This window comes from Mus pahari, chromosome 22 (assembly GCF_900095145.1).
Source record: "Mus pahari chromosome 22, PAHARI_EIJ_v1.1, whole genome shotgun sequence".
Lineage (NCBI taxonomy): Eukaryota > Metazoa > Chordata > Mammalia > Rodentia > Muridae > Mus > Mus pahari.
Window position 1 is genome coordinate 8,538,597 of NC_034611.1, and position 17,403 is coordinate 8,555,999.

General features: G+C 39.9%; 1 protein-coding gene across 1 annotated transcript in view; it reads left to right on the plus strand.

Annotated features, from left to right (window-relative positions):
• Sntg1 (syntrophin gamma 1) overlaps positions 1 to 17,403 on the plus strand; it is a 638,621-nt gene that overhangs the window by 352,112 nt on the left and 269,106 nt on the right. Inside the window, exons 5-6 of the mRNA XM_021222333.2 lie at positions 8,375 to 8,415; positions 12,474 to 12,488. Coding sequence (XP_021077992.2) covers positions 8,375 to 8,415; positions 12,474 to 12,488 — 56 coding nt within the window. The remainder of the gene's footprint in view (positions 1 to 8,374; positions 8,416 to 12,473; positions 12,489 to 17,403) is intronic.

A 17,403-nucleotide genomic window follows, 5' to 3' on the forward strand; every position in this document is an offset into this window, starting at 1 on the left:
TGTGTGTGTGTGTGTGTGTGTGTGTGTCTGTGTGTGTATCCCCAAACAGCTTTACATTCAAGTACTCATTACAATGAGTTCTGAAGCACCATAAATCCTGAACCGTCATGGATCTCTGTCATGGTGCTGTTGCCTAGTGTAAAGGTGATCTTTTGACTAGACAAGGCATCCAGGAACAGGAATCTGAATGAGCTCCATGCCACCACATACTTCTTGTCCTTGGTGCTGGCCATCCTGAGACTTGTCAGGCAGGATCATTGTGCTTGCATCTTTTGGTCAGTACCAGGCCCCATGCTCCCCTACTCCCAGCTCCATGAGGACTGGCCATATTGCTGCCATGTTGTTCCTTTACAATTCACCATTATGTCTTTAGTTTCCGCATTGCTGGAAGCAAACATCTTCTCTATCTTTCCTTCCAATTTCTTAAATCTGCTTTTTAAAATATCTTCCCATAGTACCTGCTTTTTAAAAAGTGGTTACATAGATACTTTGGGCTCTGCAGACTCCTGACAACAGCGGCCACTGCAGTGTCACCTCCACGGAAGCTTCAGAGCTTCCCTTGATCATTGTTTGCTTCCCTCTATCATTGCTGTTTTCCTAACTTTGCAGAAGCTTTTTAGTTTTATGTGGTCTCATTTGCTTAATTCCTGAGCACATGGCAGCATATTCAGAAAATTCTTTGCTGCATCTAGTCTCATAGTCTTACGCAAAGTTTTCTTGAAGTAGTTTCAGCATTTTAGGTTGATTTGGAATTGACTTATGTGCAGAATACCATATATGGCTCCAATTTCATTCTTTTACATGTGGAGATCCAATTTTCCCAGTAACATTTATTGAAGATACTTTATTTTATCCAGTATATTTTTGGCGTGTTCATCAATATCATAAGTCTACAGTGACATTTACTCGTATTGAAGTCTTCTTCTTCTTTTTTTTTTTTTTGGATTGGTTTTAATAAAGTTATATTGTTAGTAATATAGCTCTGTAATGTCTTGGAATCTAGATTAGAAATCTGTTCCTTTCTTTGGAAATTTGACATTTTCACTGTAGAGGTCTTTTACCTCCTTTGTTAGACTTACTCCTAGATCTAATTTGGAGGCCGCTGTTCATGGGAATGTGATCATGGTCTCTTTCTCAGAAGGTTTATCTCTATTGGATATAGAGTGGGTATTCATTTTTGTAAATTATGTATTTTACCATTTTGCCTAATGATTTGAGAATATCTCAAGGCTCTCTGGTGAAATTTTGGGGATCCCGTATATGGTATCATATCATATGGAAACAGGGATATTGTGACTTCTTTTACTAGTTGTATCCCTTCATTTTTTCCTCCTTTTTTTAATTATGTAATTTCTCGAGCATTTTATTTAAAAATCGTGTTTATAGAGGACAGGATGTATTCTTCTTGATTTCAGTGGGGTTAATTTGAACTTTTCTTCATTTATTATAGTGTTGAATACAGGTTTGTCATATACAACTTTTTTTTTTTTAATGGTGAGGTATGTTCCCTCCAGTTCTAAGGCCTTCATTATGAAAGTAATTTTGTCAAAAACAATTTTGTCAAAAAAACCCAATATGTTCATATGGTTATGTGGTTGTTGCCTTTAAGTCATTCATATGATTTATCACACTTATTAATCCTTGTATGTTGAATATTCTTACATCTCTGGGTTAAATCCAACTTGATTACGGTGGAGGATCTTTTTGATATGTGCTTGTTCCTGCAAGTATTTTATTGAGGGACTTTTAAGTCTATATTCAGTAAGGACAATGACTAAAATTTCTCTCTCTCTCTCTCTCTCTCTCTCTCTCTCTCTCTCCCCCACCTTGTGTGTGTGTGTGTGTGTGTGTGTGTGAGAGAGAGAGAGAGAGAGAGAGAGAGAGAGAGAGAGAGAGAGAGAGAGAGAGAGAGAGAGAGGACCTGATCTTAGTATTAAAATAATACTGGCTACATAGAAGGAATTTGGAAAGGTTGATCTGTTTCTATTTTTTAAATAATCTAAGAAGTGTTGGCTATAGTTCTGTGAAAGTCTGATGGAGTTATTCTGTGAATATATCTTGTCCTGAATTGTTTTTTTTCATATTTTATCTTTTTAGTCAGAGGAATTTTTATTACTGGTTTAATCTCGTATTCGTAGAAAAATTTAAGGTGATATTTTCTTAAATTAATATTGATGGCTTAGATGAATATGCAATTTTATCTATTAATTTTGGATTTTCTAATTTATGTAGAAAAAATGTAAATTATTTCTATATAATCTAAACTACTTTGGTGTTTGTTGTAATATTTCCTCATTCACTCTTGGTTCTATTACTTTTGGCATTCTGATTGCTTTTGGTTAATTGGGCCAAGCATTTTTCTGTCCACTGCATCTACTATCCCAAAGAACCATTATTTAAATTTGCTGATTTTTTAAATTGTTTATTTTGTTTCTACTTCTATAAGTAATGTTCTGGATTTTATTTCTTGCTGTCAACTGTATGTAGACTTGGTTTGTTCTTCTTTTTACACATTCGAATTTGCATCATTATTTTATTTTTGATTTTCTGATTTTTTTTTTTTTCTTTTCAATACAGGGTTTCTCTGTGTAGCACTGGCTATCCTGGAACTCACTCTGTAGACCAGGATGACGTCAAACTCAGAAATCTGCCTGTCTCTGCCTCCTAAGTGCTGGGATTAAAAGTGTGCACCACCACTGCCTGGCATTTTTCTGATTTTTAAAATGTAGTAGTTCAGAGACGTCTCCTAATGTGTCCCAGAGATTATGTTTTATTTTCATTTTTGTCTATTTTCAGATATTTTTAATCTTTTAATTTTAACTTTAACCTGTCTATCATTAGGTAGTAAGTTTTATAAGTCCCTGGTTAAGTATATATATTTTTTGCTAGGTATTTTTCAGTCAATTTTAAGTTTTTTAACATATTTTAGATAGGATACAGTGAATTATTTCATTTTTTTTTGAATTTATTTAGGTTAGATTGATTTCCCAGGATGTGGTGCATTTTAGAGAAGGTCCTATGGGCTGCTGAGTAGAATATATATTTTCTGTTGTTAAGGTAGAATGTTATTAAAATATTTAAACCTGTTTGCTGTATGATGCCATTTAACTCTGATATTTCTCTGTTTAATTTTGCAAAATGACCTATCAGAGAAAGTGAAGTATTAAAATCAGATAGTGTTGAGTCAGTGTTAATCTGTGTCTTTAATTATGCATTTTACAGAACTGTGCATACCAGTGTCTGGTGAATGAATGTTTAGAATTACAATGCACTCTTGGTTAATTGATCCCTTGATTAGAGTACGTATGCTTCTTTGTCTTTTCTAATTAGCTTTAGGTTAAATTCTACTAGATATTAGGATAGTAGTGTTATCTTGTTTCCTGGCTGTATTTGATTGTAATATTTTCATGCATTTCATTACTTGAAAATGCTTTCTATCTTTACAAGTAAGACATGTTCCTTATGTACCAGGTAGAGAGCTTTTGTTTCTGGATCCATTCAGCTAGCCTCTTTTGTTTTTGTTTGTTTGTTTGTTTTGGTTTGGTTTGGTTTTTGGTTTTTCAAGACAGGGTTTCTCTGTGTAGCCCTGGCTGTCCTGGAACTCACTTTGTAGACCAGGCTGGCCACGAACTCAGAAATCTGCCTGCCTCTGCCTCCTGAGTGCTGGGATTAAAGGCGTGCGCCACCACTGCCCGGCTGTTTTTTTTTTTTTTTAGTTAGAGTTGAGTCTATTAATATTTAGAGTTATTGTTGAAAAGTTTATGTTGGTTACAATAATTTTTTATTTGGGTCTTTGTTTGTTTGCTGTTTATGGTTTTAGTGTATTCTGTGTTTTAGTGATAATGGGTTCATAGTTTTCTTTCTAGAGTTTTTGGTCTGTTCTTTCTTCAGTCTGCAAAATTGTGTTTATTATTCTTTTGGGTACTGGTATGGTTGTCTGTAACTCTTTAAGCAATTTTGTGTTATGAATTGTTTTTCACCTTCAACTAAGGTGTATATTTTTGTTGGATATGGTAATCCATATCAGTCAGACTGTTTTAGAGCATTGGAGTTCATTGCTCCAGGCTCTTCTGTTTTAGTGTTTCCATTAATATCTCAGCTGTTCTGCTGGGGTTTTCTTTATATGTGGCATGTTTTATTTTATTTTAGTTTTCCCTCTGACTGTCTTTTTGTTCTATTTATAGTTTTAACTATGATATGCCATGAAAATTTTTTCTATCTCTGTCATGTGCTTCTTGTACATGTTTTGGTTATGCCTTAACATAGTTTGTGAAAGTTTTCCTCAATTATTTGGTTGAAGATATAGTCTATGTTATTGAATTCTATTACTTTCTCATCTTTTTCTAGAATTTGCACATTTGCTCTTTCCATGGTGTCTCATTCCTTTAATGTGTTTGTGTTTTAAATTTTTTCAAAGTTTTGCATGTGTGTTCTGATTTCTCTTTGACTTCAAGTCCTAATAGTCTATCTTCTATTTGATCTATTCTATTTGTAAGGATTCAGTTCCACCATCATTTTATCCTTACTTCTCTACCATAATTTTTATCTCTGTACTGAATTCACTTTTCAAATTCTAGATTTACTTTATCAGTTTATCAGCTGTGTATTTGTGTTTTCTTAGGCACTACTCATTTTTTTCTTGATGCTCTATTAAACAATTCATTGTTTTTAAATGAACTGCTTGCTTGTTCATTCTGTAAACTACTTGATTCCTTTGATGAAGTTTACTGTTGTTCTTTTAAGTTATATGTCCTGAGTTCATCAAAATAGTTCTCATTGGAGAACATTTCTATAGCACTGGTGGATTTGGGAAGAAATATACTTCCTTGGTATTTAATATTGTTTGTGTTTTTTATGATAAGGTATATTCGTATGGATTTCTTTCCTTGGCTGTGTGTCCGATATAAAATTTTATGCTTCCTCAGTCTGGTCCAGACTATGTGACGAGATCTAAGTATAAGATCTTGGGGGATAGGATTGTTAGGACAGATTCTAAGGACGTACCAGGTTGTATCCTAGCACACGTGTATACATTAGGCTAAGCCTAGAAGCTGGATATGGAGTAGACAGACTAGTATTTGGGAAAAGGTGCTCACCAGATTGATCTCTGCAGAGGATATGTAACCAGGTCTAGATCTGAAGACTGAGCAAGGTGCAAGGCATGCTTGGGTTCAGGGATCTCAACAGACTAAATATAGGCACAGTCTACACCAATAGCGGTAGGCCAGGTAATGTGGAAGTGGTGGTAATGGTGGTAGTGGAGGCTAGTGTCAGAAGGATTCATCAGGCTCAGTTGCTCATTGTTTATAGGATAGGCCAGTCATGAGAGGAGTATAAATAGTGAAGAAATAAATGAAACTGAGCATGTAAGTAGAATGTGTGACTTATGTGAGCTATCAGGTAGACCAGAATCTAGGAAATCCACTGGCAATTGATAGGACTAGATCTCAGGAAAGAGTGCCAAGTTCCAGCATGATCTGGACATAGTACTATAGGACTCAGGCAGGGGTTGTACAGGATGACAGAGAGAGAGAGAGAGAGAGAGAGAGAGAGAGAGAGAGAACAGAAATCCTATCTGGTTCCCTGTCACATGTATTAGTCATGAGCCCCAGGTCAGAAGCACAGCAGTGAGTCCAAGAGGAATGGGGATGTGTTGAGAGAGGTGGTTGAAGCAAGTAGTATGGTAGGCTAGCAGTATCCTAAGATTAGAATGGATAACGGAGTGCTGGGCATGGTGGCACACACCTTTAATCCCAGCACTTGGGAGGCAGAGGCAGGTGGATTTCTGAGTTTGAGGCCAGCCTGATCTACAAAGTGGGTTCCAGGACAGCCAGGGCTACACAGAAAAACCCATTCTCGAAAAAAAAGAAAGAAAAAAAAAAAAGAAAGAAAACAGAATGGAAAGAATGGATAATGGGAAAAAGGAGCTGGTAGCCTTCCTGAGCTCTAAGCCCATGCTTGTGTGAAAGCTGTAGGAATATCAGATAGAAAGCAGTCTTTTTACATCAGGAGGTTTCAAGGAAATGGAGTTGATTGAAGGGGAAGGATGAAACTGGAGGTGGCAGGACCAGGTACATCCTAGCAAGACCTAAGTAAAGCAGGGAAAGGAGGATAGGTCTTAATAAGTGAAACTTATATGAGACAAAATAGATGATGATGGTCTACAATCTGTATTGTTCTGGAGATAACAGGTCACACCACAAGCAGAAATTTTTAAATATGTGAAAATAAGTTCAATGGGATTTCTAGAAAGGTTCCTATATCAGGTATCATCATATATCAAATGTTGAAATATTCAATAAAAATGTTCATTTCTGTTACGAGTGTTTTGTGGCTACGACCTATAGTAAATGTCACCATTAGATTTTGTATTACAGATAGACACACTTTATTTTTCTTCCAGTCTGTTTGCATCTCTCTTTCAGAACTTAAGATGACACCGCAATCTCTCTAGGGTAACAAGTGAAAATAGAAATGTGAATTTCAGCATTTTTTAAGAACATGACTTTGATGCATGACCCAAATTACAGGGCTGATTTATATGATTTGCTCCATTTAATACCATTCCAAATGTATGAGTTTTTGGTTAATAAAATTATTTTGAATTTCAAATGTTATGATATCTTGCATTTGCTTAATATGGTATAATTCACAGGACAATCTAGAGACATTATCTTAGATTTATTCACAATATTATTTGGAAGTATGTGCAAGATATTGCTTTTGTTGCATACTTGATGAGGATGAAGACCATGTGGTTTGGTTTTGAAGGTCTAGACACCTTTAAACAGTGTGGCTGGCACTAAAATTCCATCTATAAAAAAATCATTAAGATGAATGAAAATAAAACTTACAATGTATCAGAATTTGTGGAATTCATGCAATACTTTATGAGTTAGCATGAAATTATAGATTTCCAGGAGTTTTCTGAAGAAATTACCCAAATGTAAAAGTACAGACTCCCTGAGAAGATGCATGTTCATAGTGCATTGGTCTTACTGACAGATTTTTTGGTTATACTATTAGGAATTTGAGTGAAATGCCTTACCTTTCTTAGAGGGAAAGTTATTATTTCCTTAGAACATGGCTTATTTCTAAGTGATATTGTTCATTTGAAAAATAGCACCAAGACCATTATAATTGAACAAACTGCAAAAATATACTCTGAAATCTAAAATAAAATGATTAAGTCAGAGCACAAAGGACCTAAAATATAAAAAGACATGCCACTTCTATAAATTAAAAATGTAAATATTGTTTATACAGCATTGCTCTTTAGGTTATATACATTTTTTATTAGATACTTTATTTACATTTTAAATATGATCCCCTTTCCTGGTCTCCCTCCTAAAACCTTCTCTCATCCCTTTCCCCATGCCCCTGCTCACCAACCTACTCATTTCCACTTTCTCTCCCTGGCATTACCCGACACTGCGGAATAGAGCCTTCACAGGACCAAGGGCCTCTCCTCCCATTGATGACTGACTAGGCTATCCTCTGCTACATATATAGCTGGAGCCATGAATCCCACCATGTGCACTCCTTGGTTGGTGGTTTAATCCCTGGGAGCTCTGTAGGTACTGGTTAGTTCATATTGTTGTTCCTCCTATAGGACTGAAAACCTTCAGCTCCTTGGATACTTTCTCTAGCTCCTTCATTGGGGACCCTGTGTTCAGTCCAATGGATGGCTGTGAGCATTCACTTCTGTATTTGTCAGGAACTGGCAGAGTCTCTTAGGAGACAGGTATGCCAGGCTCCGGATAGCAAGCACTTATTGGCATCCACTACAGGGTCTTTGTTGGCATCCACTACAGGGTCTGGGTTTGATGACTGTATATGGGATGGATTCTCAGATGGGACAATGATCTCTGATCATTCCTTCAGACTCTGCTCCACATTTTGTCTCTCTAACTCCTTCCATGGCTATATTGTTCTCAATTCTAGGAAGGATCAAAGTATCCACACTTGGGTTTTCCTCTTTCTTGAGTTTCATGAGGTTTGTGAATTGTATCTTGCATATTAACTTCTAGGCTAATACTCATTAATCTGTGAGTGCATACCATGTGTGTTCTTTTGTGATTGGGTTACCTCACTAAGGATGATATTCTCCAAATACATCCATTTGCCCAAGAATTTCATAGATTCATTGTTTTTTATAGCTGAGTTATACTCCATTGTATTAGTCATTGAATTTCCCTAATGACTAAGGATGTTGAACATTTTTTTAGGTGCTTCTCAGACATTCGGTATTCCTTAGTTAAGAGTTCTTTGTTTATTTCTGTACCCTACTTTTAAATAGGGTAATTTGTTTCTCTGGAGTCTAACTTCTTGAATTCTTTGTATATATTGGATATTAGCCCTCTATTGGATTTAGGATTGGTAAAGATCTTTTCCCAAACTGTTGGTTGCCATTTTGTCTTAATGACAGTGTCCTTTGCCTTACAAAAGCTTTGCAATTTTATGAGATCCGATTTATTGATTCTTGATCTTACAGCACNAGCCATTGGTGTTCTGTTCAGGAATTTCCCCCCTGTGCCCATATATATCTTCAAGGCTCTTCCCCACATTCTCCTCTATAAGTTTCAGAGTCTCTGGTTTTATGTGGAGTTCCTTGCTCCACTTGGACTTGAGCTTTGTAGAAGGTGATAAGAATGGATTGGTTTGCATTCTTGTACATGCTAACCATCAGTAGAGCCAGTACCGTGTGTTGAAATTGCTGTCTTTTTACTACTGTATGGTATTAGTATGGCTGTCCATAAGCTATAAGAACTGGGATCCTGAAGGGGAGGCTGGGGCTGCATGGGGGGGGGGGGAGATGAGAGAAATTAGGAGATCAAGACAAGATACTGATCAAGGCCCAAAGTTTACTTAAGAGTCTGAGCTTAAAAAGGGGGAAGGCCTATCTCCCACCATGCCAGGTTCTAGATGCTTTGTTGTCAAGCTCTTAGCACATGATTACCAGGCTATTGCTTATTCAAGAATGTCTCAGCAAGACAGGTTCAGCCTCTCAGCAGGGAGCAGGGTCTTGGAGAAAAGCACAGAGGTGACAGAACAATAGACCTATCTAGGTTGGAAGACTCCACCCTAGGTGGTCTCCTTTACAGTGGCAGAACAGGTCTGAGCCAGCCTGCTCAAGGCTCTGGGGAGGCTACATATAAGCTCCTTTACTAAAGCCCAAGTGACCATAGGTGTTGGTTTCATTTCTGGATCTTCAATTTTATTCCATTGATCTTCCTGCCTATCACTGTACCAGTACCATGAAGTTTTCATCATAATTGGTCTGTAGTACAGCTTGAGGTCAGGAATGGTGATTCCACCAGAGGTTTTTTTATTGTTGAGAATAGTTTTTGCTATTCTAGGTTTTTTGTTATTCCAGAGGAATTTCCAAATTGTTCTTTCAAACTGTGTGAGGAATTGTGTTGGAATTTTGATGGAGATTGCACTGAATCTGTAGATTACTTTTGGCAAGATGGCCACTTTTACTCTATTAATCCTGCCAATCCATGAGCATGGGAGATCTTTCCATCTTCTGAGATCTTCGATTTCTTTCTTCAAAGACTTGAAGTTCTTATCACACAGATATTTCACTTCCTTAGAGTCACACCAAAGTCTTTTATTTTATTTATATTGTGAAGGATATTATTTCCCTAATTTCTTTCTAGGCCTGTTTATCCTTTGTGTAGAGGAAGGCCACGGATTTGTTTGAGTTAATTTTATGCTCAGATACTTTGCTGAAGTTGTTTACCAGGTTTAGGAGATCTCTGATAGAACTTTTGTGGTCACTTAAGTATACTTTTTATATCACCTGCAATAGCCACATTTTGACTTCTTCCTTTCCAAATTGTATCCCCTTGATCTCTTTTTGTTGTCGGATTGCTCTGGCTAGGACTTCAAGTACTATATTGAATAGGTAGGGAGAAAGAGCACAGCCTTTTCTAGTCTCTGATTTTAGTGGAATTGCTTCAAGTTTCTCTCCGTTTAGTTTGATGTTGGCTACTGGTTTGCTGTGCGTTGCTTTTATTATGTTTAGGTATGGGCCTTGAATTCCCTATCTTTCCAAGACTTTTATCATGTACAGGTGTTAGATTTTGTCAAATGCTTTCTCAGTATCTAATGAGATGATCATGTGGTTTTTGTCTTTGAGTTTGTTTATATGATGGATTACTTAGATGGATTTCCATATACTGAACCATCCCTGCATCCCTGGGATGAAGTCTACTTAATCATGATGGACGATCATTTTAATGTGTTCTTGGATTTGGTTTGTGAGAATTTTATTGTGTATTTTTGCATCAATATTCAAAAGGGAAATTGGTCTGAAGTTCTCTTTCCTTGTTGGGTCTTTGTGTGGTTTAGGTATCAGGGTGATTGTGGCTTCATAGTATAAATTGGATAGAGTACCTTCTGTTTCTATTTTGTGGAATAGTTTGAGGAGTATTGGTATTAGGTCTTCTTTGAAGGTCTCATAGAACTCTGCACTAAACCCATCTGGTCCTGGGCTGTTTTTAATTCGGACATTATTCATGCCTGTTTCTATTCCTTTAGGGGATATGGGACTATTTAGATCATTATTCTGATCCTGATTTAACCTTGATACCTGGTATCTGTCTAGAAAATTGCTATTTTACCCATGTTTTTCAGTTTTGTTGAGTATATCTTTTGCAGTAGGATCTACGATTTTTTCGGATTGCCTCAGATTCTGTTGTTATGTCTCCCTTTTCATTTCTGATTTTGTTAATTAGGATACTGTCTCTGTGCTCTCTAGTTAGTATGGCTGAGAGTTTATCTACTTTGTTTATTTTCTCAAATATCTAGCTCCTGGTTTGGTTCATTCTTTGTATAGTTCTTTTTGTTTCCACTTGATTGATTTCAGCCTTGAGTTTGATTATTTCTTGCCATCTATTCCTCTTTCTATCTCCAGAAATGTCTCCTTTTGTGATTTCTTTATTGTTTCTACTTGTGTTTTTAGATACTGGATGATTTTGTTCAATTCCTTCACCTTTTTTGTTGTGTTTTCCTGTAATTGTTCAAGGGATTTTTGTGTTTACTCTTTAAGGGGTTCTACTTGCTTACCTGTGTTCTCCTGTACTTCTTTCAGGGAGTTATTTATGTCCTACTTAAAGTCCTCTATCATCATCATGAGAACTGACTTTAGATCCATGCCCCCAAATGTAAGACTCCCCCCCTCCCCCGGTCATCCATGCTTGCTTTTCTGGTGTGGTACTGTATCTAGGACTTGCTATGGTGAGAAAATTGGGTTCTGATGATGCTAAGTAACCTTTGTTTCTGTTGCTTCTGTTCTTATGCTTGCCTCCAGCCATCTGATAATTTCAAGTGCTCCCTGTCCATGCTGTATCTAATTGGAGCTTGCTCTTCCTGTAATACTGGTTGAGTCAGAACTCATCAGAATCCAGCTTTTTCTGTGATCCTGTGATTCTGGGATCCTGTGATCCTGAGATTCTGGGTTTGTCAGAGTTCCTGGGAATAAAGTTGCCTTTGATACCCTGAGATCCTGGTGTGACCAAGGTCCTGGGATCCTGGGATTCTGGGATCCTGGGATTCTTTAATCCTAGGATCCTGAGCATGGTAGACTGCCTGAGAGTGGAGCCTCCTTTCCTTTGGGCACCTTGGGACTGTCCACCAATATTGCACCCAAGGTAGAGTGGCACTGACCAGAAAGAATCTGTGCCACTGGATGGGCAGGGTTCCTGGAACCTGCTGGTCCCAGTTACTTCTGGTGGTGTTGGAACAGATGTTGTGTTCTACTCACCAGTGCTCCTAAGATCCTGGGCATGTTTATATACATTTTAACTCACATTAAAATCCTAAATTATTCAGAGAAATAAACAAGCTAATCATAAAATTCATAGTGAACTATGTGGGACTTAGAACAACTAAAATGTGTTGTAGTATATTTCATAATACTGTAATCCCAAAATTGTATTTTTCCTGAAAAAAAAAGATTCTAGGATGCTTTATAGAGGGTTGACCCTGATGCGCTGAAAAATAAACTTTTTGCTTTTGCACCAATCTACATCTCACTGTCTTACTAAAGGGCATCTCGAAGTAAGTACCACTGACCGAGGTTGGGGGGAAGTTGTCTTACATTTGGGGGCTTACCTGGGATTTAAGGAGATGACCCCCCTCCCTAGCTACTCTGAATCTAACTAGCCTAATGGAGGGAATAAGACTGAGCTTGGCAACAGGCTCCAACTTGTGTTTGTCTGTATTTGTCTCTCTATCTTTTGCTTTCATTTTTGGCTGAAGAGCACAGTGTGGGCTGGAAAGCCTCTGGTCTGGTGAGGCTAATTGTGGTGGGCAGACATGCTTTAATGCCATGACCATGGGGAGTCTGGAGGACCCTTCAGGCCCCCCTGGAGGGAGTCAGGAGGACTTAGCTCCTTTTTGAAATGGCAAGACAGTATTGACAAGGGCTGAGTCTTGCTATAACCTGGTTTCTGTGCCTGTGGCAGGGGCAAACTATCTGTGTGTTGATTGTATTTGTCTGTGTTTGTTGGTGTTGGTTATCTCGTTCTGTGTTCTTGGATTTGGACTGATGACATTTTTGGACATTGGACAGAATGAATATACCCTGTTAAACATCCTAGTTAACCACTGGAGGAGAAAACTTGTCAGTAGTAGTAAAGAAGGGAAAGTTAGTTACTCTCTGTTTCTCTGAATGACCCATCTTCAGAGTAGGATAGCTATGTCTAAGGACTTACAACTTGGAGGTGATCAAAGCAGTAGAAGAAAAAGTCTTTAGGGCAGGATCCCTTGGGCACCCAGACCACGTGCCCTATACAGTTACCTGGAAGAATCTAGTGAAGGACCCCGTCCTTCCCCCTTCATGGATAAAAGCCTTTCTTACCCCAAGACCCACCTCACAGGTTCTGGCCATCAGGAAAAAGGAAACAAGAGAGGAGGAATCCAGACCTGAGAAGAAGTTAATCTCCAAGATCTTTCAACAGTGGACCTGTTGCTCCAAGACCTTCCTCCTCCATTTCCTTCTACCCTTGCCCCCAAGGCCATTCCAGCACCAGCACTGACTCTGAAATCCTTAGCCCATATGAAACTGTGACAATTGTACACTTCTTTACTGGAGGTAGGAGGAGGAAGTAACCCCAATTTCCTGTTCCCACCATGGGGACCCAAAGTCTGAGAGCCACATCCCCTGATACCATAGTGGCTCTCCTGCTGAGGGCATATGGGCCTCTAGAAAGGGGCAATCAGGCTATGAAATATTGGCCCTTCTCTTCAGCCGACTTGTACAACTGGAAGGCCTCACATCACCACCCCCCACACTCCCTTTCAGATGATCCCAGTGGGCTGAATAATCTCTTTGAGATTGTTTTATTTACTAATCAGCCCACCTGGGACAATATCCAGCAACTCATGAGAGTACTCTTGATGACTGAAGAGAGAGAAGGGATAATGGAAGAATCCAGAAGTGCCCTCTCAGACATGGGGGCACCATTGATTGACCACATTGTTATCTACAGCGGGTTTCCCCTGACTATACTTGACAAGAACATTAATAAGGCAGAAGGTAAGGAGCACCTGAAGGTCTACTACTAGGTTCCATTGGCAGATCTCAAGGGGGCTGCACAATGACCCACAAATTTGACTAAGGTATGTGAGGTTAGACAGGGATCAGATGAGTCACCTGCTGTCTTTCTAGAATGACTCATGGAGACATGAGTCAGTATAAACCCTATGACCCCAGCAAGGAGCACAAAGCTATTGTGACTATGTTTTTTATAGATCAGGATAGTAGAGATCTCAGGAAAAAGCTTCAGAGGCTAAAGGATCTACAGGATAAGTTATTGAAGATTTAGGGAAGGTTTCTGAGAAAGTCTACCATAGCATGGAGACAGAGGAGGAGACGGAGCAGAAAAAGAACAAGGAAGAAGAAAGGGAGATGAAAAAAAGAAAAGCAACAGGGAAGGAATTTACAGAGAATCTTGGCTACAGTAGTTAGCGAAAGCAGAGAAGAGAGACTCTAACCAAATCAATACAGAAAAGCATATTGCAAGGAGAGGGGTCACTGGGCCTGAGAGTGCCCTAAGAAATGGTAGCTGGGGTGGGAAATCCCAGGCCTTGGGAAAAGGGTCCCCAAATGGTGAAGGTGTTAGCTCTAGGGAAAGACAGTAACTAGGAAGGACGGGATTTGGATCCTCTCCATGAACCCAGTGTAACTCTGAAAGTGGAGGGGAAACCCACTCAATTGTTGGTAGACACAGAGGCTCGACACTTAGTCCTCTTCCAAGCTGATGACCCTGTTTCCAAGAAAATATCTTGGGTCCAAGGAGCAACTGGCACCAAAATGTATTCATGGACTACCAGAAGAACAGTGGACCTAGGGATGGACCAAGCATTCCATTTATTTATGATCATCCTAGACTGTCCCTACCCTCTGTTGAGGCAAGATACACTTCCTTCCTGACAGACCGCAACTAACTGGCCCCAAAGAAAGCCCATGGGTGGAGGAAAGAACTCTCCAACTGACCTCTGAGGGGAGTCAAGGCTACCTGCTTTACAGATAGCAGTTTTCTCCACGCTGGTCAGAGACGAGCGGGTGCTGCCATAGTGGATGGCACGAATGTCATCTGGGCAGAACCTCTATCCCCTGGCATGTCGACTCAGAAAGCCGACCTAATTGCCCTCACCAAGGCCTTGGAACTTGGAATACCATGGTCACGTCCCACATCTACAGGGCTATATACCAAGAGAGAGGACTGTTCAAATCAGAGAGAAAAGAAATAATAAACAAGCAGGAAATTGTGGATCTCTTGGATGCCTTAGTGAAGTTGGCAACTGAGAGTTCATTGCCCAGGACATCAGAAGAGAAGAGACTCAGTGGCTCAAGGCAATAACCAGGTGGATCAAATGGCTTGAGAAGTGGCTATGCAGGAGCCTATCCTGGTTATGGGCCTGCAAGAGGCACCTGCTGGGAAATGGGTCTGGACTAAGGGATGGCTTCACTTAGAATATACTGAAGAAAAAAGGACTCAGATTGTTAGCTAACCTACAAACTACTGCCTAGAGAAGGAAGGGCAGTGACACACACAAGAAGGAAAACCTTTAAACCCCAGAAAACAAGCTGCTGAGGACTTACTTGACCAAATGTACAGATGGACACATTTAAGGGATAAGAAGCTCATCCAAGCAGTTAAGGGACCTAGGTATATGCAACGGACCTTGTAGAACCGTGTAAGGTATGTCAGCAAGTAAATGCTTATGCAGTCAAACAGATAAGAGACCTAGGGGAGAGCAGCCTGGGGTTTATTGGAAGGGCGATTTTATAGAAGTTAAGCCAGGAAAATATGGTTACACATACCTTCTAATATTTGTGAATACTTTCTCTGGATGGGTTGAGGCTTTCACCGCTAAGCAGGAAACAGCTACCATGGTAGCCAAGAAGATATTAGAGGAAAATTTCCCAAGGTTTGGAGTGCCCAAGGTAATTGGATCAGACAATGGTCCTACTTTTGTTTCTAAGGTAAGTCAGGGATTGGAAGAGATGTTGGGGACTAATTTGAAGCTCCGTTATGCGTACTGTCCCAAAGCTCAAGGTGGGTAGAGAGAAGGAGCAGAACCCTCAAAGAGACCTTAACTAAATTGATCTTGGAGAATGGTGCTGACTGGGTGGTGCTCCTTCCCCTGGCCCTGTTCTGAGTCTGGAACACCACTATTATTTTAACGTGACCCCATTTGAGATCCTGTTTGGAACCCAAACTCCCTTGGTATTTACTGGGCCCTCCCTAGAGGTATCCCGACTCACTGATAGGAACCTCTTCTTGAGGCTCCAAGCCCTTCAGACAATACAACATGAGATTTGGCCAAAATGTCTGCCTTAAATACTCCAGGGATGCTGGAGACCCCTCACCACTTCCAGACTGGTGACTGGGTCTACATCTGGAGGCATCAGGCACAGTTGCTGGAACCCTGGTGGAAGCGACTTTCCTGATACTGCTAACCACTCTCACAACCCTCGAGGTGGACATTATTACAGCCTGGGTGCATGCTTCCCATGTGAAACCTGCAGATACTCTGCTTCCTAGGGACCCCCGCTGAATGGTACACAAGAGGAACCATCTGCTCAAGCTCAAGATCACTGGAACCTTTATCATGACCTCCTGGGGGTACCTTTGGGTTTTGGTACCTTCCCCTATCCTATGTGCACATCTGCCAAACCTGGTATAGCACTCACTGTCTCCCTTCTGTTGGGGTTGGAGGTGGCCAGGGCAGTCACTGGGACCTCTGCATTTGTCTTATAAGGGAAAAGTTATGACGGTCTGAGGCCAGCCATTGATTTAGATATAGAGAGTCTAGAAACTTCCATCAGTCACCTTCAAGAATCATTGACTTCATTAATGGAAGCAGTACTACAGAATAGGAGGGTATTAGACTTAACTTTTCCTCCAGCAAGGACTGCTATGTACTGCCTTAGCTGAGGAGTATTGCTTTTCTATAGACCATTCTGGGGTTGTTAAAGATTCAGTGGCCAAGGTGAGAGAAGGTCTAGCCAAGTGGAAGAGAGAAAGAGAACAGAGTTAGTGCTTGTTTGAGTCTTGGTTTAATACTTCCCCTTGGTTAAACACCCTCATATCCACCTTGTACAGCCCCCTAGTTGTTCTTCTGCTATTGTTGACCTTAGGACCCTGCATATTGAACAAGCTTATAGCCTTCATAAAAGAGAGAATCCAAGAAATGTAGCTGATGGTCCTGGGCCAACAATATGAGACCCTAAGGACAGGACCTTAAGAATATGTGTTAGATACCCAAGACTCCTGAGCGTAGCTCCAGGATTGGAGCTTGTACAAGAAAAAGGGGGGAATGAGAGACCCTAAGGGGTTTTCCAGTCCCATACCCTCCTTATGACTTTCCCCCTCCTGCCTGGAGTTAATGCTAAGTCAAGTTCCAGTTTCCACCCATAGGAACATTCTTGAGTAAAAAATTCTCAAAATGTACTGACTGATAGACCTGACCCTCTGGAAAGTCGCAGGTAGAGTTTACATGCATGTCATCCTTGCTAGCCTATAGATTTAAAGGTCAATATGTTTAGCCAATAAGTTTGAACTGTAACCTTGCTGATGTAACCTGTGCCCCTAAAAAGTATAAAAACTGTTTGAATAGCCATTTGGGGGTCTCCTTCCTAATAACTCATCTTGAGGAACTAACTGAAGGTCGACCCTGATATGTTAGAAAATGAACCTATTGCTTTTCCATCCATCTTGGTATCTCATTCAGGGGCATCTTGAAGAATGTACCACTGATGGAGATGGAGAGTCTGGGTCCTACACTTGGAGAGAGAGGGAGAGAGACAGAGAGAGAGAGTGAGAGAGAGCGAGAGCGAGAGCGAGAGAGAGAGAGAGAGAGAGAGAGAGAGAGAGAGAGAGAGAG